At 43.6% G+C, this 26932-nt stretch overlaps 1 protein-coding gene across 1 annotated transcript in view; it reads left to right on the forward strand.

The window, feature by feature from the left end:
- The window catches only part of Pdzd2 (PDZ domain containing 2), a 222072-nt gene that overhangs the window by 160328 nt on the left and 34812 nt on the right, over positions 1-26932 (forward strand). The window contains exons 6-13 of the mRNA XM_055601102.1: positions 6689-6800; positions 14339-14484; positions 17437-17556; positions 18286-18400; positions 22017-22090; positions 22202-22430; positions 23117-23234; positions 25322-25454. Coding sequence (XP_055457077.1) covers positions 6689-6800; positions 14339-14484; positions 17437-17556; positions 18286-18400; positions 22017-22090; positions 22202-22430; positions 23117-23234; positions 25322-25454 — 1047 coding nt within the window. The remainder of the gene's footprint in view (positions 1-6688; positions 6801-14338; positions 14485-17436; positions 17557-18285; positions 18401-22016; positions 22091-22201; positions 22431-23116; positions 23235-25321; positions 25455-26932) is intronic.

A 26932-nucleotide genomic window follows, 5' to 3' on the forward strand; every position in this document is an offset into this window, starting at 1 on the left:
GTGTGTGTGTGTGTGTGTGTGTGTGTGTGTGTGTGTGTGTGTGTGTGGGTTTTCAGGGTGCTAAGGATGGAACCGGGGACATTGCTCCACCATGGAGCATGCTACCAGCCCCCAAGGAGACTCCTTAGATCTTAGTTTTTCTCAAACCTGGGAATTACCACAGTTTGTGTCCCCAGGCCATGGATGCCTGTTTGGCACTGAAGTACCTCCTTCCCTCAGTCCCATCTTCCCCTCACAACTGTTTAGTCTGTTCTCTTAGAGCTCATCTTGTATTCAAAGATGATGTCTCTCTTCCTGTAGCTAATCCTCATGTCTTCATTTGGTTTCTCCTCCCCCTACCCTGCCACTACTCTGATGGAAGTCCACAGTGTATTCGAGACAGGGTTTCTATGTGTAGCATTGGCTAACCTGGAGTCTCTTTGTAGAGCATGCTGGCCTTGAACTCACAGCGATTCCCCTGCCTCTGCCTCTCCGATTAAAGGCTGGGATTAAAGGCTTATGCCAACACACCCAGCAACAGTGTATTTTCTAGTTGTTGGTGTTGAAGGCAGGCCTGCCTGGTTCTACCTAGTGTTCTGGAATTCACTTGCAGTGAAAACTGCCTTTTTACCTGTTAGGTTTGAAGTACTTTGATGGCGGCCTCCATGACCATATTCAGCTCCCAAACATGGCAGCTCCTCTTTGGGCTCCCACTTTGTCTCTTCATATTCTTGGACAAAACCTGCTAACTTTCTGTGGATGTGAGGCTGAAAGATGTATTCCCATCATCTAGAGCTTGTCACATGCCGCCATGACAAAATCTAGAGATACTCTGAGACCTACCTACCCTAGGAGGTGGAGCTTGAGCACTGTGTGTTTTGTTCTTTCAACTAAAACTTCCCTTGAGATTCCTGTTATGTCCCCTGCTAGTATGCTCACTGAATCCTCACACTAACCCTAAAAGACTATTACAAACTAATCTTATCCCTTTCAAGGTAAATGCAGTCGTTTCCACTTTGCATAATGAAGGTCTAGCCTCAGACACCAGCACCGTGTTAATGTGTCACGGGCACTATATGTGCCGTCACCTGCAGGTGATGGCATATGCTTCCTGTGGGTCAGTTTCCATAACTGCTGATTAAAAGGTGCGTATTCTTAGAGTGGCATATTAATGCTCCTCTCTCTCTTTAGTCTGGTAGGCACCTGCAAAGCTTCTGTTTTCCTACTGTCTGTCTCAGGAGTGAACTAGGAGGATGGGGGTAGGGAGGGGCACAGGAAAACTGAGGACCCTACAGCTTGGTCCAGCTTCCTGCCAAGCTGCTTCCATGATGTAGGGCAGCGGGCCATTCCAGAGGTTGCCCTGCATTGCTTCTTTAAGCTTGGGTCTCTCAGTACTGTGGGAGCTGTCCAGTGAGTATACACACAAAGTTTGACTTAGTCATTCCTTGCCCATAGGAACTTCCCTCAGAATCAGCCCACACTGGATAGCTGCAGCCATCACTTTGTCTTCTGTCCCTCGCCTCAGCCTTCCCTGCATGCTCATTGCCAGAGATCCTCTGTTGGCAGCTTGAGCTTTGTGGGTAGAGGTTTCTCTATGCAAAGTGGGGTGCTGCTCAGCTTTCTCTAGTCCTGACTTAGGAGTCAATATAGGTCGGATCCTTTCCCTCACATTTGATTGCTTGCTGGTTTCCAGAATATTCTCAGACACATACATTCATATCCTTTCTTCTTCTCTCCCTCTCCCTCATTACCCTTCTTTGTTTGGCTTAGTGTTTTTTTTTTTTTCTTTTCTTTTCTTTTTTTTTTTTTTTTTTTTTAAGAGGGGAGCCTTTCTTCATTAATCAAAAATCTACATAGTTTAATTCTCTTCTACAGCCCCATATCTCAGATGGGGACATAATGCTCACAGAAGTTCACATGTATTACTAATAAAATGGTGTAACCAGGATATGCGCCTCATGGCTGGGTTCTCTGCCCACCTCTATCCATGCAAAACCTAAAGCTAAAACTGCTTCTTCATTAAGAAAGAACTTCACAGATTGTAGGATAGATGGGGGTCTGCAAGGGTCTGGAGAGTTCTGTTAGATTCCAAGAGTATAATACACTGCTTTGCACGAAAAAGAAACTGCTCACTGCTCATGAATGTCGCCCAATCAACTGCTGGGCTGAACTGAGGTCTTCTAGAAGGACTTCCTGCTAATTTCCCTCTAGAACAGCTACAAATGTCATTTTCAGAGCAGGGTCCTTTGTTCTGCAAATTTGGAACAGGGAATTAGCCCAGGGAAAGGATTCTCTTAACGCAAACATTTCCAGACAATAGCAGAGGACTAGAGGAAGGCTCATTGTAGTCAAAATTACACTTTGTACACTGCTTCCTGCTAGAATCTGGACTGCCCACTTCCTGTTCATTGAGTTCTGAGCCACATAATGTGGCAAACCAATTTTCTGTTAGGGGAGGAAATGGTCCTATTCAATTTAGAACCCTTTTTTACTTTGGTTTAAGTAAAGCCTGTGCTGGGAGTTTAACCCCCTGTGTGGTGTTGGAAGGGAGGGCCTGAGGAGGTGAACCTGCCTTCATGAAAGGATCATGTGACCTCTGTACCAGGATAGTTATGTGAATAGGCCCTTCACAAAGGACAAACTTTGCCCTTAGGTCTTTTGCCATGGGAGGTGAACCTGCCTTCATGAAAGGATCATGTGACCTCTGTACCAGGATAGTTATGTGAATAGGCCCTTCACAGAAGGACAAACTTTGCCCTTAGGTCTTTTGCCATGGGAGTGGCACAGCAAGACACATTCACCAAGTATTGGCTCCTCAATGTTGCATTTCCCAGCATCCAAAATAACAAGAAGTATAACTAAGCCAGGAAATGGTGGTATCGATCTTTAATCCCAGCACTGGGTGGAGGAAGAGGGTGCAGTGGCAGAGGCAAGTAGATTTCTGCCAGCCTGGTCTACAGAGTGAGTTCCAGAACAGCCAGAGCTGCACAGAGAAAACAATCTGAGAAACCTGAATGGAAGGAAAGAAGGAGGGAAGGAAAAGAGTAGGACCTTGATTCTCGTGTCTCTACCTAGGGATTACTAGGATTATAAGTGTGTACAGCCACACCCAGCTAGGTTTTCTTTACACAGACCAGCCCTGTAATATCCTATGAAAATTAAAGTTCTGAACTATAAGTCTTCCCTCCTGCCTTGGATGAAACTGTGTGTCCTTTAGAGCACTTTGTAGTATCTCTAGAGCCATTCTTGTTTTAGCCACAGTTTAACATAATATTTTTTTGGCATAAGAAATCTCATAACTTGTAAGTCATAGAAATTAAATATCATTCATGGGGCTGGAGAGATGACTCAGCAGTAAGAGCACTGTCTGTTCTTTCAGAGGTTCTGAGTTCAATTCCCAGCAACAACATGGTGACTCACATACTGGGATCTGATGTGCCCTTCTGACATGCAAGTGTCCGACAGATAGAGTACCCCTAATTTAAATATCATTTCATTCTTTGTTGTATTGGAAGATTAAGGGGGAAAAAAGAAAACATTGTTCTTTAAGGCCTCGATTGACCTTCTCTATTTTGAAATCTTCACCTTAGCTTCTGCTAATGAATGCTTACCGCATTTTTCTTGACATTTGCAAGACTTAAATATGATATAGGGTGTGTGGTCTCCTGTAACCCAGGACTTATTTCATATTTGTCTTCACATGTAATCTGTTGTAGTTCTTGAATGTTATAAGCAAAATATTGCTTACGAGTCTCTGTTTTCTTTCCTCATCAATCTTGGAATGCGCATTCACTGTCAAAATGAAATGGTAAAAACGGCAGTGAGCGAGGCACATGCTGCACGTCGGCTGCCCATGTCATTGCTTTAACCATAGTATCTTAGGCTGCAAGGAGCAATATCCTAGTGACTGTGAAGCTGGAAATTGAGGAGGTAGCACATTTGCAGTGTGCTAGGCAGCCGTGAGCAGGTCCTCCTCGGGGACTCAAGAGTTCATGTGTCATGTCCAGAATCCCTGTGATTGAGTGAAAGGCCCAGTGCTGTGCTGGGATGACGAGGGAGAACAGAAGAAAAGCCTGTCAAACTCCAGAAACAGGACGTGGGGTAGTTTTCCTTCCTTGACATAAGCCTCTCAGCTCAGCTGGCTATTGCCTTTGGTCTCGGCCCCCATTCAGTAGCATCAAAGCCACTAGGGACTGGCAAGCGGAGAGCACCCGTTTCTTTAGTCAAGCCATGATCCTAAGCCCGCCTCTGGGAATTGCTCTTCACAGCCTAGCTGCCTCTCCATGACATTTTTCATCTCTCTAAATGGCTCCTGTTTGCATGATTTTTGGCCCTCTATAGTCTAGGTAGTTCTTTTTTTACTGGCTTTTCATCGAGGTCAGGATTTAAGGATGGCAAAAGCATTTACCCCTCTAGTGAACCTCTACAACAGCCCTTCATAATCTAGTCCTGGCACCCGCCAGTCCCTGACATTGTAAATTATGAGCCAAATTTGTTATCTTTGTTTACCATGACAGGATTTGTTTTTCTTCCCAGTGCCCCTTCCAAAGCTTTGCCCACATCTCTTTATTCTCTGATTCTTTATTCCTAATTCTTATCTGAGAAGATACTTGAGCCTAAACAAGAAAGGGATTTTTCAAGCATATGGATTATATATAAAAGTTGATCTAAATAATCACCTCATTAAAACATGAGTTATGTGGGAGAAAACTCTAAATGCCTTATAATTTACACACTGAATTAGATATACATATGTGCTTTGCAACGTTGTGTACAATTCTTAGCATGAAGCTTATCTATTTTAATGCAAGGCTCTTTCTTTTCCTTCTAGAACATCAAAGGACAATAACATTTCAAGGGGGGAAGCATATTATTTGACACAGCTAGTAAGTTTTACACTTACCCCTCCTTGAATCTACTGGGAGCTGTAAATGTTCATGTGGGTGTGTGTAATGTGCAGGCAGGCAGGCTTACACATGTGTGCATGCTTGTAGAGGTCAGAGGTTAACAATGGTGTTAACAAAGCTCAACAAAGCTCCACCATATTTTATATATATATGTAGAGGCCAGAAGAGGGCACTGGATTCACTACATCAAGAGTTACAGGCCATTATGAGACTCCCAACAACATAGGTTAGGAACCAAACGCCAGTCCTTTCCAGGAGCAGGAAGTGCCCTTAACAACTGAGTGGTTTCTCAAGCCCACTCACCTTAATTTTTGAAACACCATCTCTCAAAAAGCTCCAGAGACATGCCCATCCTGCACGCTCTCACCCCACCCCGCCCCCACCCTCATCCCCTGCCTCCTACCCTTTCATGCGGAGTTAGATTCAGGCCAACACTCTCTGCTCTTTACAAGGGTCCTGGGGATCTGAACTCACGTCCCCAGGCTTGCATGAGAGGCACTTTGTTGACTGAGCCATCTCCCCGGGACCCCACTCCCCAACTCCCCAAATTTTAACAAGTACTCTCAAACTCCCAGGGGTCCTGCTTCAGTCTGCTAGTGCCCTTTTTAGCACCGATTGCTTCTCCGAGATGCCTGGTGCCATGACCCTGGGGACGGTCTTCTCCAATTCACTTCCTGGATTCAGATGCCAAACGTGACCCTTACAGACATTTGGGCCGACTGACACCTCTTCCACCCAACCTGGAGCGTTCAGGACCAGGGGTGTGGCAAACAGAACAGTGGGTCGGCTGAAGGAAATACAGTCGTGTAACACAGAACATTTCGGTCATTGGTGGGTTACTTATGCAGTAGTGAGCCCCAGACGATTGGAACAGCACTGGAAAGTTGTCACTTTGTGGCACTCTAGCATCTCAGCATAAGCCTGTATACATGTAAACGTCCAGAGTATGCCGTTATCTACGGTACATAGTACTTGACAATAAAGGACTGTATTACTCAGTTTTGTATTTTTTTATACTATGCTTTTTATCATTTAAGAGTCAGCTTTCTTGTTTTTTGTTTGTTTGTTTGGGGGGTTGGTTTTATTTGTTTTGTTTGTTTCAAGCTGGCTTCTCTGTGTAACCCTGGCTGTCCTAGAACTCACTCTGGAGACCAGGCTGTCCTTAAACTCAGGGATCCACCTGCCAGTGACTCCCAAGTCCTGGGATTAAAAGTGTGCTCCACCACCTGGCTAGAGTTAGCTTCTTATATTAAAGTGGTAATGTAAAACATTGTGCCTGTGCAGGTCTCTTGACTGTCCAGCTCGCCCCATCCCCGGTGATTGGCTTAGATTGGCTAGGTCTGTCTCACAGTATACTCTTTGGTATTTCCAGAATAGCAAAACTGCCTTAAACCACATTTCCAGAACATTTCCCTGTCATTGACACAAATCGAAGTCTTAGAAACAGGTTTGCATTTCTGGTTTAATGTTTATCTGTGGCAACTTACATCATACAAAAATCTTTGAGCCATAACCCAAGAGACCTGGATTGACATCCAGCCTCACTTCTGACCACCCTCGCTGACCCTGACCAGGTTCTTCCCAGGTAAAATAGGAGTGGAAACAGCCCTAGGGGTCCTTCCCAGTTTGAAACCTCCATGGTGGAACTTGCCAGTTCCTGGTTATCTGAAGGGTGGGGCTTTGATCCTGTAGGCCCTTTCTTCTTTCTTCTCTCACGTGATGTCTGTATTGCCCGTCTCCAACTTCTCTGAGATAACTCCTTGGAGGCCTAGCCTCTCCCATCAGCTCTTTTTGCCTTGTAGATGCCTGGTTCAGAAGAATCCCAGGACGTAGGCAGCTCTGAGGAATCCAAGGGGAGCCTGGAAAGTCCCAAACAAGGGAACAGTAAGATGAAGCTCAAGAGCCGGCTCTCAGGTAAGTGAGGACCCTCCCTGCCTGTGGAGAATGAGACAGGCTTGCAGCCCCAGGAATGGGGAGCTTGACCCCATGGACAGGGTGACCCCATTGGGAGGAGAGTGGTGCAGTGCTCAGGCTGGCCTTCAGCTTGTCATTTTTCCCAGGCTGGCCAAAACTCACAATCCTCCTGCCTCATCCTCCTAAGTAGAGAGTGAACAGACTTGCCCCGGGGAGATGAGGCCTTTTATCTTCTTAAAATCTCAGAACTGTTTTTCCACCAGTGAGGCATGCCCTGGCAGAGCACCTTCATTAGCCCTAACCACCCAAATGACTAATTTTTTTGACCCATTATGAAGTGCATGTCAGTGTGTGTGTGTGTGTGTATTGAAACTTCAATTTCTGAATGTTTGGTTCATTTATCTTAATGAGGTTTCAGGTGTCCACTCTCAGGTGGCCCACATTCTCAATATACATATGCTCCCCCAAAAAACTCTCAGCCAACTAGAACAAGTAGCAAAAGGATTTTTCTCATTGAATTTGCATCTCAGCTAAGCAGGAGAAACTGGTGAAAGAGAACAGATAGATTCCACATTCTACATGTCCTGGCTATTTCTCCTTAGATGACCTGGCCTGTGCTCTGGGAGGGATACAGTGGAAGACACACATGACTTCCATGGGTGCTTGGCACATTTGTTTTGTTGGATTTCATGACTGTGTTCATATGAAGAGATACCCTGGGGGCTGGAGAGATGGTTCAGTTAGGTCAAGCACTTGTTAACCAAGCTGAAGGACCTGAGTTCAGATCCTCAGAACCCATGTAAAAGCCAGGTGTGGCACACTTCTGAAATCCCAGCTCTGGGATAAGGGTGAGGCAGAGACAGGGGAATCCGGAAGAGCTTACTGAAAGAGCCAGCTCCGGGTTTAGTGAGAGACCCCGTCTTAAAACACAGGGGTGAAGATCAGAAAGGAAGCTGTCTGCCATCAATCTGGCCTTGTTGAGCATATTCGCGAATGCACACACACACACACATAGCACCAAAAAAAAACAAAACAAAAACTGTGTAGATAGCAAACATCTGAAACATTGGTCCCTGACTGTTCCTAGATGCATCTTGCATACATGTGCACACATACCGTACATGGTAAATAAAATAAATGTTCGGAGTAATACAGAAAGACGCCTGACGTCAACCTCTGGCCTCTGGACACACTGTGTGGATGTGTGTACTCCCACACACACGCACACACACACTTGCACATTACACACATATAAGATATATACCGAATTCATTACCGTCTACTCATTTCTGTCATGCTCAACTTTTCTTGCATTTAAAATTTTTATTAAAGCATTTTTATGGTCTCCAAATGTGGCGTGGGCCCCTGGCACAGTGCCTACTGGCCTAGTAGATAACTTGGCTCCAGCCCCGCATTCCCAGGCATCTGGAAAGGCAGGCAGAACTTAGCTCCCAGCCCTTGGCAGTCGGTAACCTTGCATCCTTAGCCTGCTTTAAGCTTCCATTCCAACAGCTGCCCCAAAGAGATGACACCTGACTTTGAAAGATTGGGTGATTTTTTAATATTATCATTTATTTATTTCTGCAGGGGTGTGTGTGTGTGTGTGTGTGTGTGTGATGCATAAGTAACAACTAGGCTTGTACATGACGTGGCACAGGTGTGGAGACCAGAGGACGATTTGGAGTTGGTTTGCTCTTTCCACCCAGCACAACGCATAATGTGTTAACATCCTCCATCCTGTCATTTTCTTCTTCTGCATCCAGATCCCTGGAGAGGAAAGGGACAGTGCTGCCAGCCCAGAGTATCTGCCCCATCATCTGGCCCTCTGCTGTGTTTATTCTAAGAACATGGGACCGTAAAGGGCAGTGCTTTTCAAAGCTCTGTTTGCAAAAATTAGTTGTTTTGTGTTGCTAATTGGGAATAATTAGGCAGCACCTTGTTTAAATGAGAGTTGGAGGTTGGTTTTTGGCAGAAAGGCGTGGCCTCAGGTATCAGGTAGTGGCTGATAGATATTCCCTGAAGGCTCTCAGCGGGAGGGAACAAGCAGCTCCCAGCCAGAAGCTCCTTTAAAGAGAAAGGCCCCTTTAAACCCTGTGTGCTCAACACTGTATAATCAGTCCCCAGGGAGGCTCTCCTAGTCTGGAGAAATATAGGACCTTTGAAATATCCAGTCACATTCCTCATTTTATAGTTCAGAACAAGCAGCTAAGGAAATCAATCCCAAAGGTCACTGGGTTGGAGCCAGGAAAAGGCCCAGCGCTCCAGACAGTTCTTCCCACCCCTGGCTTCCAGTGGACAGTGAAAAGAATTCTGTCTGCTACCCGTGTGGAAGGCTTTCTAGAGTCAGGTGGAGGTGGGGCACATAGATGTCTGATTTTTCAAACTATGTTCGTATTGTCAGTTTGGAACTAGCAATGCCTTTAGATGATACCCAGTCCAGGGCTTTGCCACTGTTTGCCACAAGAGAATGTCACCTTCTCAAGCCATCCAGGCCTGTGACAGGGAAGTGTGGGGGAGGGGAGAAAGCACGCACAGGTATCATCTGGAAGTTTTCTCACCCCCTGAGACAAGTGACCTGGGACCAGTGACTTTTCCAGGCCTCAGCTTCCTTACCTGTGAAAGGAGGATTACACTATGCATGTAGTCCTTCAGTAAGTGTGAGAGCCTTCCATGTGCCCAGCCTTTCGGAAGACCAATGAGAAAATGGCCCTACCACTCCAAAGCATGACAGCAATGACCCTTCCCCCAGAAGCACCCATTGTTTTTTATTGTTGAAGTCATTAGTATTATGGTCATCATTTTCATTCTTATTGTTCCTGCCTCTTTCCCTCTCAAGAGGGGGAAAAAATGTTTGAATGGCTTCAGACAGGAAGGCCTTCATGAGAACTTTTAGTCCCCTAGGAAGGCAACCCACACATACACGTAGTGCTGGCCTCTATAATGTGCAAACATGTGCAAGCAGAAGAGTAGCTGGGAGTCTCTCTGGAGTGGGTGCTAGCAGAGGCATTCTGAAACAGCAGCATAAAGGAGGGCTGAGACACGGGTGAAGAGTAGAGTCCAGTCGTCTAGACGTGGAGGAGAAGAATGGGAGATTTTCCAGGCAGTGGAGGAACATGGAGGACAATTTGGGCAACTGTTTTTACTCCTCTTTCACATGAGAGGCCTAGTATAATCCGATGGCAATAATGATTGAGTCCAGCACAGCCTGGCAAGAGTGCACAGGGAAAAGAATGCAGGGTGTCGAGGTGGGAGCTGATAGTGTGCACTAAGCTGGGCAAACCCATGACAATTATATTCCCAGCTCTGCAGTGAGTAAAGAGGAGGACGCATCCTTGGCAGCCATCAGGATAGAGTAGATTCTTGGGGTAGGAGGGGAAGAAATAAGACTGGCAGCTTACCCTGGAGACACGCTGAAGAAGCTTGGGGAACTGGGCTTTGACATCACTGTGAACTGCTTCACTCTAAAGACCTTAGCATATGGGAGTTTGGGTTGGTTTTGTTTGTTTGTTTGTTTGTTTGTTTGTTTGTTTGTTTGGCTGACTGGTTGTTTGGTTGCTTGGTTAGTTGGTTTTTTGAGACAGGGTTTCTCTGTGTAGCCCTGGTTGTCCTGCAACTGGCTCTGTAGACCAAGCTGGCCTCCAACTCAGAGAACCATCTGCTTCTGCCTCCCAAGTGCTGGGATCAAAGGTATGTGCCACCACCGCTGCCCAGCTTTTCATTTTTAAATATGAATGTATGTGTGTCTGTCTGTGCCCGAGGAGGTAAGAGAGGTATGGGCTCTCTGAAGCTGGAATTCCAGGAAGCTGTGAGCTACTTAATGTAGGTACTAGAAATCAAACTCAAGTCCTTTGCAAGAATAATATGTGCTCTTAACGACTGAGCCATTTCTCCAGCCCCGTATAGGAGGTGTTAATACCATGGCGTCCTCGCTTGTCTGTCTTCCAGATCTGGATGTCTGTTCCATGTTCTTGAATGAGTCACTGTGGTGTTCTCATGTCAGGGTATTATCAATGGATGCTACCGTATGTGGTTTCTCTCCTGTCAACTCTAACGGAATTTTCTTCTAATAAATCTTTTTCAGATGAGTAAGCATGCCAAGAAAGATTAATCTGGCCCATGAATTACTAAGTTGTGATTTATTTAAGCGTGTGTGTGAGGTTTCAGCCATTTCCATGAGGGCTTTGCCCAGTCTGGCTCCAAAATTACTAAAGCAACATCATCTTTCATTTCACAGAACGTTTCTCTTATATTCTAACCCAAGTTTTCCTTACTGCCTCCCTCTTTTCTTGCCAGCAGAGACCTCCTTTAATTTCAATACTTTTGATTTATCCGTGCTAGCTAGCCTCTTATATTTGTTATCTTTTTAAATGCAAAACTTTCCCTGGTTGCAAAGGGATTTCAGATGTTTGAAAACCCACTTTCACAAAGTTAATGTTTATCTTTTGAAAATTTAATCATTAAGTGACATCCATTAACTATATCAGCACTGTATCGTTATTAAAAACTCAGCAACATGTGACTTTTGAAAGTCTGCTGTTATCTTCCCTTATTCCATGAAAAAATTTTAGAGGCATCTCTAGATGGAAATTGGACACCATCAAATGAATCATTACACAGTCCAGGAGAAATCAGTTTGGTAAAGAATCATGTATGGAGATGGAGAGATTCATGATACATATTGTTCTTACAAAATACTTCAGCTCAGGTCCCAGCACCCATATAGGGAGACTCACAATAGTCCATAACTCCAATAATGCCAGCTCCAAGGCACCTCTCTCTACAGGCACCTGCACTTATGTCCATATACTCACACAGACACACCCAAGTACACATAATTAAAAATAAATATTTAAAAAAGAATTGATAAATTTATTTAAGCAAGCACATATGTGATGTGTAGTATTTAATACAGACATAGTGATTACAGATTTATTCATATGTAATTGACCTATCAGATATCAGTGTAACATCTAAATTAGGTGTTTTTAAAAAATCGTTACAGATTTGGTGAAGGTAGTTCAGTGGTAGAATGTATGGCTTGCAACATAGGCACAACACCCCATATATATATATATATATGTGTGTGTGTGTATGTGTGTGTGTGTGTGTATACATACACACAATTATTTCCAAAGTTTCTTAAATAGGATACAAAAGCATCAGTTATAAAAGTAAAAGTTGATCTTCAGTCACAATTGCAAAATCACATTTTGCTCCACAATGAGCAGCTTATAAAACTGTGGTCCCATATTATTATATCACATAGTGATATGATGGCCATTATGATACTTAGTTATAATCATCAACTCGACACAATCTGGAATCAGCTGGAATCAGGGATTCTAAATGAGTGATTATCTAGACAAGGTTGGCCTGTGGGCATGCCTGTGAGAGATTTGCTTTATTGGGTTAGCTCAGGCCTGAAGACCCATCCTGAATTCAATAGTACATTTCATGGACTGGGTCCCGGACCGGACTGACAGAAGGTGAGCTGAGCACTAACATGCATGCATCTGTTGCTTTCTGCTTCCTAACTGTGGGTGTGACAGGACAGAGCTCTGTGACTTTTCCTGCCATGGTGAACTATAACCAGGAATTAAAGTTAATCCTTTCCCTCTAAGTTGTCAGAGTATTTTATTAAAGCAACTAAATTTAGATTGCAAAAAAATCTGAAATAATCGAACAATAACTTCGACACCATCTTATTTTTGTGTAAACATGCTCTACATACCTCAAAACATCCTGTAATTAATCTGTAAATACTATATCATACTATTAAAATTTTGATTTTCATGTGTTTTTGCCAGAAAATACCGTTTAGACAACGTAAGGCACAGATGTGGAGAAAATATTTATAATTCGTAGGCCCCACAGAGGATGCATAATCTCACATATTAAAAATTTAAAACCTTCCTAGAAATCAATAAGAACAGTTAACAAAGAATGGACAGAAATTTTAAACATTCTTTATAAAAAGGAGTAGCCGGTGGCTTTATCCACAGAAGTGTGATCGTGTCAGGTGTCAACGGAATGAAAATTGAAAACCACAGTTAAGATCCCATTGTGCACCCAGGAGAACAGCTGACATTAAAGACTGACAGAGAGCAGGATGACAAGGAGAAGACAGAGTTCATCCTGCCGAAGGAAAAGATGCCAGGAGCTAGCACCTCCATGAGTACATATCGTCGGGAAGATCTTACATCCACGGGAGGCATGAGTGAGAATACAATGGCTATAGTCTTAATCAGGAATCCGCAACCTACATCCCACAGATGTATGCGTGCCCCAAATGCTTTCTACATTTTCAGTGTTTCTTTTAAATAATGTGTGGCAAAGGACAAAAACAAAAATGTATACTATGTATGCTAACACACACACAACTACTGTTTCACATCTAAAGCTGGAAGCAAGCCCATGTCCCTCAACAAGAGAATGCATAAAATGCAATGTGTGTTTATACAATGAAAGGTTATACAGGGTGGAAATGAACAGACTGTTGGCACACACACAGCACGGTTGAGTGTCACAAATTGAATGTGTTAAGGGTAGACAAGATGGCTCCGTGGGTTACAGTTCCTACTTCTACTCCTAACGACCTGAGTTCCATTCCCAGGACCCACATAGTGGGAGGACTGTGAACTGACTCGTGAAGTGACTGCCACATACACACCATGGCGTGTGTGCCCCACGTGTGTACATATACAAAATAAATTAAAAACACAGTAAATGTGACGAACAAGGAGCTCTGTACACCCAAAAAATACACATCCATTCATAGCAAGTTCAAAACAGGCAGAAGTCATCAGTGATGTTTGAACTAAAGATCCTGTCACCACTGGGTGAGGAACGTTAAGTAAATCAAGGGGGCTTTTGAGACTCTGGTTAATGTCTCTTGGTCTATGTGTTTATACGTCAGGAGAAGTTTTACTCACGCACTGGTGTGCACAGTTAAATTATATTTAGTACACATTAATTAAAATGTTATTTAGAAAGTCCCTCCTAAGCCAGCCACAGTACTACATGCTGCTTATTTCAGAACTCACAAGTTAGGGTCACAGGGCACAAGAGAATTCTGAATTCCAGGCCAGCTTGGCTACATAGCAAGACCTATGTCAACTGTACCTCTCAAAAACAAATTATTGTCTGTGGAATGAGAGCATCATCCACCCAGCAGTGACACCATGGCAAACATAGAATCATGCTCTGCCCTACTAGACCACCTGCATATGGCCCCCTCACCATTTATGGCTGTTCCCACCACCCCTGCATCTGATTCAACACAGACATTGTGCCTTAGGCAGTCTTGGCCCTTCAGAAACTCCTAGTTTCTTTGTAGATCAAGTATCAGTTTCTCTGAACATAACAGGGTTATGTAGAATCTGGAGCTCGGACTGGGCAAACTTGCTCCTTTGTACATTTTCAACTCCAGGCCTTCTGAACCCATGCAGTTATTGTAAACACGATGCCAGACCTGTCGGTTCTGCTAATTACTCTTCTCATCCCTTATCAAGTCATTCGTCCACCATCTTTTGTTGCAGGAGGTGTCCACCGGCTGGAGTCTGTTGAAGAATATAATGAACTGATGGTACGCAATGGGGATCCCCGGATCAGGATGCTGGAAGTTTCCCGAGATGGCCGGAAGCACTCGCTTCCCCAGCTGCTGGATTCTACTGGGACATCGCAGGTTAATTCTGAGCCATGGGGCCTCGGGTTCACTCATAGCCATCATTGCTTGGTTAGAGACAAAAGTACAGATTTCAAACTCCTGTGTCTCCACAGTGTGTGTGTGTGTGTGTGTGTGTGTGTGTGTGTGTGTGTGTGTTTTCAAAAGAGCTGCCCACTGATAAGGGCCATGTGATAAGGGCCAGGAGAGAGTAGAGCCAGAGCCACAGAGAGAATGTAGGGTCTACCCAGAGCGACTAGAAGGAAGCCAGTTCAGTAGTTGAAGAAAGTAGGGAACTAATCTCTTAATGGATCTCAGTTCCCCTCATGCTGTGTGTTTTGGAACTAAGAATTGCTCTCAACTGCCAGGAGACAATGGCGCCTCAAAGTCTGTGGCAAACCACCATTGCTTATTTACTAGGAGCATCGTATGTCAGAATAACAACTGTATGGGAGAATGTGAACACGTGTGCCCATACCATGCCTAGGGTCATACCTGCTATCCGGTGATGACCCAAACAGCCAGGGTCAGGTGCACCATAGAGGAATAAAGTATGTGGTTAGCTTTACAGAGCCTGTTCTGTCAATACCTCAGGCTTTACAACTCTGAACAGGGGTTCCTCCTTGCTTATCTTGTCCCTGGACCCCTGGGACAGTGACAGGCTCACAACTAACTTGGACAGAAGGTCAGTCTCCAGGGAACTTGGGGTTCCTTGAGTCTTGGTACCATGACCCACTAGGGAGTCACTAGTGTTTTCTCTGGGCCTATCAGAAAACTGGTGCTGGAAGAGGCCGTCACAGCAGCAGAGATATCCCTAAGTATCATACTTTGGGGACTCATGTGGGCTCCAAGGGTCTTGGACTCTTATGATCACCTTGCAGGAAGAGCAACTGAGGGTCAAAATGGCTAAATATTTCACACAAGATTATATGTCAGAATCTGAGGGGGGAAAAAGATTATAGTCAATTACTTTGTCAAGATCAAGTATTTCTGGTTTTGGTTCTGGTTGTTGTTGCTCTTTACCTGATTGGGGTGGGTAGGGAAGGAAGAGCGTGGTTCAAAGCAGGTGATGATCAGGTTGTTCTGTGCTGAATTCGCTCCAAGGCAGCCTGAGGTAAGTAAAAAGTAAGTTCTCTGAGAGAACAAGAGAATAAAGATTTGAATAGGGTTGATCAAAACTCATCTAGAACAGCAACAGAGCCGGTAAGGGGGTCTGTGACCTCCTCAGAATGACCCAGCTGAACCTAGGGGAGTGGGGCAGGCCAGAGAGGGGTAGAACCTCATTCTCAGACTGTTTTAGGGTGAGAGATAAGTCAGGGTTTACTTTCTTCATGGCCGAGGACCCCACACTCAGGTGACAACTTCTGTCTACTGAGGAAACTTGTCCATGTTCATAGTCCAGAAACAACCATTTCTAGCCAAGCCCCAAAATCAGGAAGCTCATGCTGGGTTAGAAAGTCTCAACAGAGAGTTTTCCCCTCTTCAGATTGCCCTTGCTCTTATGTTCAGTCCTTTTCTTTTTCTCCCAGCTTTTACCTCTCCTGCCCATCCTTTTTCCTCCACTAAAAGTGCTACCTAGTGTAGAGTTATCCAATAAAACTTCAGTGTGTAGGTATGAGTGGGCTGTGTCTGTTTATCCAAGATGGTGGTTGTGTGTGTGTCTCAGCCTGTGAATGTACTAGTGTAGCTGAGGAGTGCATTTTAATTGTAGTGAACCTTATTCCAAACATACCCACTGGTGGCCAGTGGGTACTGCAGTGTAGGGTACACGGTGCACAAGGACCCTTTAGACTCTCAAAAGGTCACATGAAGCACTCAGGCCTTTGGCTTCTGCCTGCTTCCCAGGAGAGGTGGCATGAAGCAGGGCTGAAGATTGGTGATCAGAGGAGAGGTTTCTCAAGGGGGTCATACATGAGCCTCTGTGTTTGAGGGTTGGCAAGCCACAACCCTCTTTCTGGCACTCTCTGCAGTGGTTTCAGTAAACGGGTAGTAACACTGCCAAGCCCACATCATTTATTTAATGAGCCCAAGTCTGGGCAGGCCATGTTACTGGCAGATATTCTGTCAAACTGCACAGTGTAACTTCGAAGCTGCCAGGGGATGCAAAATACCCCTGGCAGGAAGGGAATGTCTCATTCCTACATATGAATGAAGCAGACACAAACCAAGGATAAAAACTGTCTTGTGATGGTTCTTTTCTCATATTAAACATGAAGTGATTTTTTCCACCTGTGTTATGATGTCTGCACCATATAAGACATTTATTATTCTAAGAGAACCTAGTGTTCTCTTAGAACAATAGGTAGTCGCTTAAGCTCTTGATTATGTTATCAATATGCATTCTGCTGATACACATGACTATCATGGGTGAGGGCACGAAAAGGGGATTGAGGTTGGAGCTCCTGGACAGAAAAGGAAAGTGTGGCTTATGGGAAAGTATTTGATTTTTCCAGATACGAAGGATTAGAGCTGAAACGGTCACTGTCTCTCAACAGGGTATTTTATGTGGAAAAACAGTTGTCTGGGCTTGTGGTTTGCAGTTTATAAGAGACATGGGCTTGCTGAGTTTTTGAATGAGTAAATTAAGCTTAAAATGGTGAGATACATTTTAAACATGATTATGAACTTATAGTGGGGGTGGGGGAGAGTTCCAAGAAGAGCCCAAGCCCAGGGTCTTTGTTCTCCTGACCCCATTCCAGAAGAACTTTGTGACTTACATTTAAGGACAGAGTGACACAGGTGCTTGGGGTCCCTAAGCAGCTCTCTGAGACAGGGCAGGTACGGCAAACAAGGCACAGCTGTGGGAGGCCCTGCTCCATTAGTATTTAGAGTAAACTTTCTTTAAGCCAGTGGACCACTGATGGGCCGGTGGGAAATCACCAACACAAAAGAGGTTTTTCAAAGTCTTTTTGCATGCCAGAGCCCACAGCGGGGTAAATGAGAATATGTGATCTTGCTTGTGCTGGCTTTCAGGAATACCACATCGTGAAGAAGTCTACCCGCTCCCTGAGCACCACCCACGTGGAATCTCCGTGGAGGCTCATTCGGCCATCCGTTATTTCCATCATTGGGCTATACAAAGAGAAAGGCAAGGTGAGCTATTTCCTGCAGACACTTTTGCCCTCCAGGTGAGTTGTAGCATATTCCTTAAGTAGATAAGTCTGTTTTGTTTTGTTTTCATTTAAAAAGTAGCTTATGAAAAGGGATAATATGATTTCCCAGGCATTCCTTCCTTTGGGCCTCACCAGTGACAAGATGGTACCACTCTTTGTCCTACTGAGACAGAGTTTCCAGCCCCTCAGTAGAAGCCAGAGTGGAAGGAATAATCCCCCAATCTTTTTGCATGCTTAGCGAATGTTCCCTCTCTCGTTTTTGAGTGACAGTCAATGGCTTTTCTATTATACAGATGTACAGATAACTCAGTGTTATGTTAATGTTGAAATTCCCACTTTAACATCATACAAAATGGAAAGACTGAAACAAATGTGGCACCCACAAGGTGTGTAATGGCTTCAAGAGCCATTTTGTTCATCATTAGGAAACTGTGATTCTGGGAATTAAAGACTGTCAAATTAAAAATTCCTGATGTTCATCCTAAATCACTCCATTAATATGGCACAGGTCTAGTGCACTGCAGCTAGATCTGAGGAGGGAACTAGGAAAGGGAAACTTGATTTTGAAACTAGTCGTTTACCTAAACTCCAAACCTGCATAGGAAAGATATTTCAGTCAGATACTACAGTGGGAAGGGTTTTTGTAGTTAAAATTCCATAGTGCCACCCTGGACTCTTGTCCACTTTGAACTGTCTACTTTGAACGTAGGGCCTTGGCTTTAGCATTGCTGGAGGCCGAGACTGCGTTCGAGGCCAGATGGGGATTTTTGTCAAGACCATTTTCCCAAATGGATCAGCCGCGGAGGATGGCAGACTCAAAGAAGGTAGGCAAGAAGAGTCTCCCGGTGTGATCTGTAGTAACAGCCTAAGTCCTTGAGCGTTTGTCCCTTGGCGATGTGACTGGATGGCATGGCAGCTGAAATCATGGTCTAGAGGCTGCCCTAGACCTGTGCTGAATCCAGCACCTCCTAATCATGACCTTGGGCAGACCACACAACCCAAGCTTCATGTTAATGCCTACCTTGAAGCTTTTTTTTTTTTTTTCATGGCCCCAAGCTCCCAAAATAATAACTCATGAGACTCAAAATATATTTACAAATATCAGGCTCGTTCCCTGATTAGCTTATAACTTAAAATAACCCATTTTTACTAATCTACATTCTACCACATGGCTGGTTACTGATGCTCAGATACCCTGAGTCTGACCTCACATCTTCACGGACAACTCTCCCGACTTGGCTCTATCCCAGAATCCTCTCTGCCCAACAGATGTCCCACCTTCTATTCTACCCTTTCCTATAGGCCATTTTTTTATTGACAGGTGCTACATTCATACAATACACAAGATATTTCTTCTACAAGATCATATATGAGAAATGGCTTGATGTTTCTGTTGCAGACTGTAGGTTTTTACTGTCACTACTGATTCATTGTTCAGGTTCTCTGCCTTAAAAATTCCTGAGAATTTAATAGTCCAGTATTACCTTAAGGCTAATGGGAAAGCAAAGTACTTTAATAGCTATTTAATGTCTTGCTGTTGAAATCAATACTACACAGCTGGCTCCTAATTGAACACCTTTCCATTCTCCACAGTGCCTACCATGTTATCAGACATAAATACAAAAGACAAGTTATTTAGAGTATAGATTAAATTAACACTGAGGTTTTAAGTTACATGTTTCAAATAAAGTTTTTAAATGTTTAACTCTACCTTGTATTTTATGGTGCTTTAAACATTTACAAAGCATGTCTATGTTGAAGTTATTTCATTAAGTATATTACAAGCCTGCTGAGTAGATATTTTGGAGTAATCCTTTTATAGATGAGGAAACTGGCACTCAGAGATGATCAGCAGCTAGAAATCTGCTCTTCGCACCACGTAGCCCTGGCTGACCTGCACCTCCCTATGTAGACCAAGCTGGCCTCTCTAACTTGCAAAGATCTGCCAGCCTCTGCCTTCATGCATGCTGGGATTACATGTATGCATATACCACAACCAGGCACAGTAGTTGATTCTTCTCATTGTGTATGTTTGCATATCTTACAAAATATTTATCTGGATTAAGACTGTTTACTTTCATGAAGCAAAATTGTCAGTAAATTGTGAACATAACTTTACATAGTACTAACCAAAGTATAAATCCTGTTTTTCCCCTTTCTTTTAAATATGCATTTTTGTCATTTTAAATTCATTTACTTATTTTGGTGGACATGTGTGCATGGACAGCGGAGTCACAGTGCACGTGTGGAGGTGAGAGACAAACTGGAGGAGTCAGTTCTCCGTTTCTACAAAGCGTGTCCCAGGACTCAAACTCATACCATTGTGTCAGGATATTTCTAGTTACCTTTAGAAATGATTTGACTATCCAGTTTTGTTGGCTCAAAGGTAGTGGCCACTGAGTTATACCAGTTTACTTTTTTTTTTTTTTTTTTAAACTGGGAGAGTGAGTCGGAGTGTGCTGGTTTTAGGCAGAGCATGGAGAAGCATTCGTCTAACAGCATGATTTGACTAGGCATAATACTTCTTGGACAAAATATTTATCTCTCTTTCTCTGAGGAAAAGTTAACCCCCAGGTGCTACCGGTGTCTGGTTTCAGAGCAGCATAAAAAATCCACCAGAGCAGTCTTGAAATGGACGTGCCATGCACTCACTTGATTGAAATTCATCCTGGGAGGTTGATGGAATGAAGCAAAATAGGGTAGAGGGGGACATCAATCACTATGAAAGCTTAATAGCGGATGATTCTCCTAAATACTATTTTTTCACATGTGTTCATTTATGAGCAATGTAAGTCTTTGGACTGGGTTTCCAGTCTGTTGAGGGATACGCCTTAAAAGCACTCATATAAATTATAAGCACATGAGTGATCATTTCAGTGTTTCTGTCCTGCGCTCATGTCCATACCACCTCCAGTCATAATTGAATAGTTGGTGATGCCAGGTGGCCTTTAAAGGGAGATTATTTCGCTTACGGTGGGGTTTGTGCAGTTGCATTAAAGGGAATGCATAGGGCATTGCCTCCTTTCTATACCTCATCTCGAGGGTCCCCATATGCACAGCATCTCTGGGATTGACCATCTGGGGTGAACACTTGCAGCTTCCTGCGGATCTGCCATGTCTTTGTGTACAGAGTCTCTCTCTGCTTCTGTCCTGACAGGCAAAGTCTGTCTGTTTTTTCTGGGACACTTTTTCTGCTTGATGAGTTCATAGTCCAAAACACAACCCATGTCACAAGAGTGCAAATGAGAAACAGTTCTCAGAAGCCAACAGGATGTCCACATCCTCTGACGTTCCCAGAAGACACTCTAGCAGCATGGAAAAACGACCTGATTGTAGCTTCACAGTGTTGGAGATGACAGTCAGGGAGAGGCAAGTGAGCATTGCACACACACTCTGCACAGCTCAGCATGCCCCTGCAGCCATTTGGCATCAACCTACAGTGCTCTCTGAGACAGAAGCCTGTAGCCCTGCCAGCCTAAAGACGGAGCCCTAGGGCCTGCCCCAGTAAGACCAGACAGCCCAAGTGTTTCTGGAGGTGGGGCTGGCAATTCTCAGTCTAAAGATTCTCTCTCTACTGTTGAATCCCTATTCCATTTCATGTTAATTCTCTGGACTTACATAGCTTGTCTTTCCAAGGTAGTGGCTCCCCAATTGTCTGTATTCACACTCCCTTGTGTTTTTAAATAAGACTATTTAAAATCTGAAACTTGGTATTTGTAGCTCAGTCTCTGAGCATAAGGTATTTCTTATCAAAGGTCCCAGTGGGCAATATTCCTTAGGGCTTCAAGTTCTCCCATGGATGATTTTGGCTTTTGGTGGTGGTAGTAGTTGGTTGGTTGGTTTGTTGGTTGGTTGATATGTTTTGTATTTGTGTGTGTTGATTTTTTGTTGATTGGTTGGTTAGTTGGTTAGTTGGTTTGTTGATTAGTTTGGTTTGGAATTTTGGTTTGGTTTGGTTTTGGTGATGGTAATGGGTTTTGGTTAGTTGGTTGGTTGGTTGGTTGGTTGGTTGGTTGGTTGGTTGGTTGGTTGGTTGTCAGTTGGTTTCACTGGTGTTTTATTTGTTTGTTTATTTTTTGGTGCTGTTTTTGTTCAGACAGTCATATTTTATGGCCCAGGCTAGCTTTGAATTCACATTGTTATCCCAGCTAGCCTTGATCCTCCTGCCTCAGCCTGTCAAAAGCTGGGAATCCAGGTGTGCCCTACCAAATCCAGCCTAATTAAATATTGATTATAGAATTATTGCTGAAGAACATGAGTTTTTTTTTTTTTAATATAATTGAGAACATGAGTTTTTAAATTTGTATTTATTATTCTATTTAGGGGACATTCCTAAGGAATCATAACTTACATTTTGACAGTAGTAGTTCAGGGAATGTGGAGTGTGCCGCAGAGTCCAGTAAATTAAAGCCTCATGTACTTCTCATGTTTGGCCATCAGGAGACGAAATCCTTGATGTAAATGGCATACCGATAAAGGGCCTGACGTTCCAAGAGGCCATTCACACGTTCAAGGTAACAGTGTCCCCATGGGTCTCTGTCGGCTCCCCTCTTCCCTTCGGGGATTGGCCTCTTTGCTGTGCGAGCAATCTGACCGGTTCCACCTGCCCCTCTATTGTTTCGCAGCAAATCCGAAGTGGGTTGTTTGTCCTCACGGTGCGCACCAAGTTACTCAGCCCCAGCCTCACGCCGTGCTCCACCCCCACGCACATGAGCAGATCAAGCTCCCCAAGCTTCAATACCGGCGGGGGAACCCCAGCAGGAGGAGGCCAAGATGAAGGTGCTTCTTCAACTCTGGGTCGGAAGGCTCCTGGGCCCAAAGACAGGATTGTCATGGAAGTCACACTCAACAAAGGTACCGTGAACCGGTCCCCTCTCCTCTCGCTTTCTCTGTTCTTTCGTTCATTTTTTGAAATCAGTCCTTTGGAAACGCCTGCTGTCAGCGGCAGGTGCTATTCTCCAAGTGGCCAGAGAAGTCAAGAGGAGAAATGTTTAATCATTTTACAGAAGTGAAGGAAGTCGCCGGTAACGCAATCTTTAAAGCTCTCCTGAGATGAATCGCTGTGCATCAGAGACTTGTGTTAAAATGAGTAGCTTAAGCCTAGTATTCTAAAGTTGTAAAGAATTAAAGAGGACAGTTAAGAATAAGTTAAGACTAGTAACTATAAATCATAGGTTCTCAGCAAATCCTGCTGCCTTTTCACAGTCTCCCCTCCCCGACTAGTACTTACTGTTGAAAGATGATCAACAATTATAAATAACCAAGAAATTAGTTGAACGCCAAAAAAGTCTAAAGGGTTTTATATTCAGGATAAAAATATTAGTCATTCTCCAGCTATTTCCAGAGTCAAATGTGAGGATGTTCTTTGGCTAAGCAGAGAGCAGAACATTTTAGATAACACGAAAAGCAGAATTTACTTCTGCATCTGAACCAAACAAAAAGCTTATTGGTCTGACTATCTGTTTAAACACTGTTTAAACTGCACATTTTCTGGTTTCTGTGTCCTGTTTGCTCTCGTCTTTGTGTCATGCCTCTCGCAGAGCCTAGAGTTGGATTAGGCATTGGTGCCTGCTGCTTGGCCTTGGAAAACAGTCCTCCAGGTATATACATCCACAGCCTTGCCCCTGGATCAGTGGCCAAGATGGAGAGCAACCTGAGGTCAGTTACATCCCTGGCATTCTCGAGTGCTGGTGTGGTCCTATGAGTTGTGAAGACACACATTATTATCTGCTTAGACAGACACAGACAGTGACATATAGCCCAGGCAGCCTTGAAGCTTACTGTATAGCCAAGGGTGACCTCAAATTTCTGGTTCCCCTGACTCTACTCCCCTACTGCTAGGATCATAGGAATATTTGCTGTGTTTAAGTACAGCCCATCTGCTGTACTTAATTTTTTCTCTAGAACTCTACATCGTTGACTTTCTTTCTAATAATATAGAGAAGACTGAATAATAGCATCGTGATGTTAATAGCATCAACAAGGATAAAAAGTTCATATGAATTTGGTTGAATCACGCACGGTACTTGAAATCTTGTTTTCCCAGATGATTTTAAGTATTAACTTGACCCAAACTAGAATCACCCAAAACTCTCAGTGAGGGATTGTCTAGACCATATTGGCCTGTAGGGCCTGCCTTTGGGGGACATCTGCCCACTCCGGGTGTCACCATTCCCTAGGAAAGGGATTCTGAATTGGAGAAGAGTAGAGAAAGCAAGTCAAGGGCGTGCTCTTAACTCTAAATATGCCTATAGTGGTTTTAAGTTCCTGTTACCTTGGTGGAGTACAGCCTGGAGTTGTGAGCTGCACACATCCTTTGCATACATTGGTTTTGTCATGGTATTTTATCAAAACAACAGAAAACAAAAATTAAAATAGTCTTTCTACCTGCTTTGTTGTATTTGGACTCAAAAGTTCAGTGTCAGAATTTTGACAACATATAACTCTATGGAGATTATCTATGGTTATTTCAATATACTCTTTCACTTTTTATTCATTTATGTAAAGTTCATCCTGTGGCCTGGAACTGCTGGTATTGGTTCAGTGACTAGATGCAAAAGAGCCCTGAAATCATGTGCATGTGGGAGGTCTTGTTATTCGTTTTTGAGCTTTTTCAATATTTTTCACTGCCATTTGAATGTCATCTAAAATCATGGACCATCAGATTTCTTGATGCAGATAGTTGAGTTGTATTATCAGTTTTCTATGTACACGAGAAATCTTAACATTCTTTTATACTGTAATTGCAGTGGTTGCTGCCCACCTAAATCTCACAAAAATGTGCACATATTACACAAAGCACTCTGTACAAACAGTATCACCTTTCTCCCCATTAAGGGTCTAAGTCCTTTGGCAGTTGAAGAATTGTCAAAACAGCATTCGTTGAGGTTGCCATCTTGGAGGCTGTGTTAATAGATTATATTACATTTTTCGTTAATCATCAGAGTGAATTTCCATATGAAAAAAAAACTTAGTAAATCATCCAAAGTACATTAAAGAAAATATACTTTTAGAACCCAAGGAAGAAAAATCCTTTAATGACACCCCAAGTTGATGTTTCTTTCTTGAATGGTTCCATATGCCTGGGGCCAGCCAAATGAACATTCCTCAGAGCCCATGTAAAGGGTCTTTGTTCTCTCCTGCTGAGCACTCTCCCGATAATTTCAAGTCAAAATAGGCAACTTGTCCTAAATTTCTCATTTGTTCAAATTTGAAATATTTTTACAAATTCTTAGGTAACCTTGGAGCGTCAGATATTTCCACCTTTGACTATATTACTATAATCATTTCAAGATGGTAGGAAGAAAGAAGAAACTGTTGGTGGTCAAGAGGCTATTGTGTGATAATCAAATCACACAGACCTGAGATAACTCAGTGTACCCTATTTGAGTGACCTCTGTGGGCCTCCCATTTAAAAGTAATACTTAACCTATCAGAAGTGTTACTATATAACCTACTTTGTGTAGGACCTCATGTGGAAGGGCTCACTAAATGGTACCTTCCTTCTTGTCTTTTTATCAGTTTTATTTGTTTCCTGTTTCTGATAATAGCCTTGGTCAATTTAAGATGTCATGCTTATATGAATATATTGCTTTTTTAATATATGTTATAAAGATGAAAGAATGTCATTTGCTTCTTTGAAGTATTCGGAAAAGATTTCATATTCTAAACTCCTTCCTGAAAGCTGTCTTAGCTTTTAAAAATCTGTCTGTTGCCACAATGTGTTATTATGTCCCCCTCTCTAGCCGGGGAGACCAAATCCTGGAAGTGAATTCTGTGAATGTTCGCCACGCAGCTTTAAGCAAAGTGCACGCCATCTTAAGTAAATGCCCACCAGGACCCGTTCGCCTGGTCATCGGCCGACACCCTAATCCAAAGGTGAGGAATTTCACCCTGCTTTGAATATAGGACAGTGATTTGGCCTATATTTCAGCCAATGACAGCATTCATACATGAGCCTGTGTTCGGTGAGAGGGTTCGCACGGCTGGGACTGGCCATCAGCCTTTGGTAGATGCCCTTGGGAAATTGACCTTGGAACTGAGGTTCTTCATCTTCACAGTCTAAGAAATTTTATTGTTGTCGAAGTTATTTGGCGAATTTAAAATCTGATCTCATGGAAAGCAGGGCTCCGAGTAACTGCCATGGCTGGTTGGCTGCTGGTGAGATGCTTACTACTTACACCCAGAAAACCTGCTTGTACCAGACTCGATCATCTCTGTAGCCCATTGAGATACGAACCCTTAGGGGTGGCACACCTGGGAGGTGGTTCAATGAATGAAGCCATTGCCATGCAAGCATAAGGGTCAGGGTTCGGCTCTCCAGAACCCACGTGCAGCCTGAGGTGGCAGCTCACATCTGTAACCCCAGTCAGCCTGTGGTGAGATGGGAGGCAGAGACACGAGAACCTCTGGAAGCTTGTGGAGCAGCTGTGCTTGGAGCGGAGAGCAACATGTAATCCCCATCTCATGGTCGGAGGTTAAGACACCACCCAAAGCTGTCCTCTGACTTCCACACATGCCCCTAGACTCCCACAGCTGCACGCATACCCAGTGTGCTCATGCACATACACGTACACACACACACACACACACACACACACACACTATATGCTCTAATACCCTGTTCTGAGGGCGTGAGGCACATAAGGTACACTCACATACCTGTGGGCAAGCACTCATACATATAAAATAAAAATAAATAAATCTTAAAAAAGAAAAAGGTAGCCAGATGCTGTGGCGCATGCCTGTAATCCCAGAATTCTGGGAGGCAGAGGCAGGTAGAGTTCTGTGAGTTCGAGGCCAGCCTGAAGCAAGTCCAAGACAGCCAAGGCTACACAGAGAACCCCCCCCCCCAAAAAAAAAAGGAAAAGAAAAAATGAAAGTGTGCACTTCATTGATAGGGTCCTTGCCTGGTATGCTGAAGGCCCTGGGCTTAGACTCTAACGCCACAAAAATAAAATGATTAATCAATTAAAATGAACTCGGCTACTATATTTAATTTGATTCCCACTAACTGTTGATGCATTCCTATCAAATGTCTATAGTAATGAACTTTCATCGACAGTTCCTTGTCCCTCAAGGAACAAATGTTAGATTCCTTCTTCATATTTTATAGCGAGAGGGGGAAAAAAAAAACATTTGTCTTTCTGGATGGTTCTCATCTTGAACCCTATAAATACATGAAAATAGGTTGAAATCTAGGTTTGCAAACCCAGTTCCTCATTTTGCAAATGCTCCTCTGTGGGTTTTACTTTCATCAGTGTTGGAGAAAATAAAGATCAACATTTCAAACAAACTCTAGTAGGCAAATTATTAATTTTATTTGGTATCATACAGGATCCTATTTTCTCTGTCTG

Source organism: Psammomys obesus, unplaced genomic scaffold (assembly GCF_907164565.1).
Source record: "Psammomys obesus unplaced genomic scaffold, mPsaObe1.curated_primary_1811, whole genome shotgun sequence".
NCBI classification, from domain to species: Eukaryota; Metazoa; Chordata; class Mammalia; order Rodentia; family Muridae; genus Psammomys; species Psammomys obesus.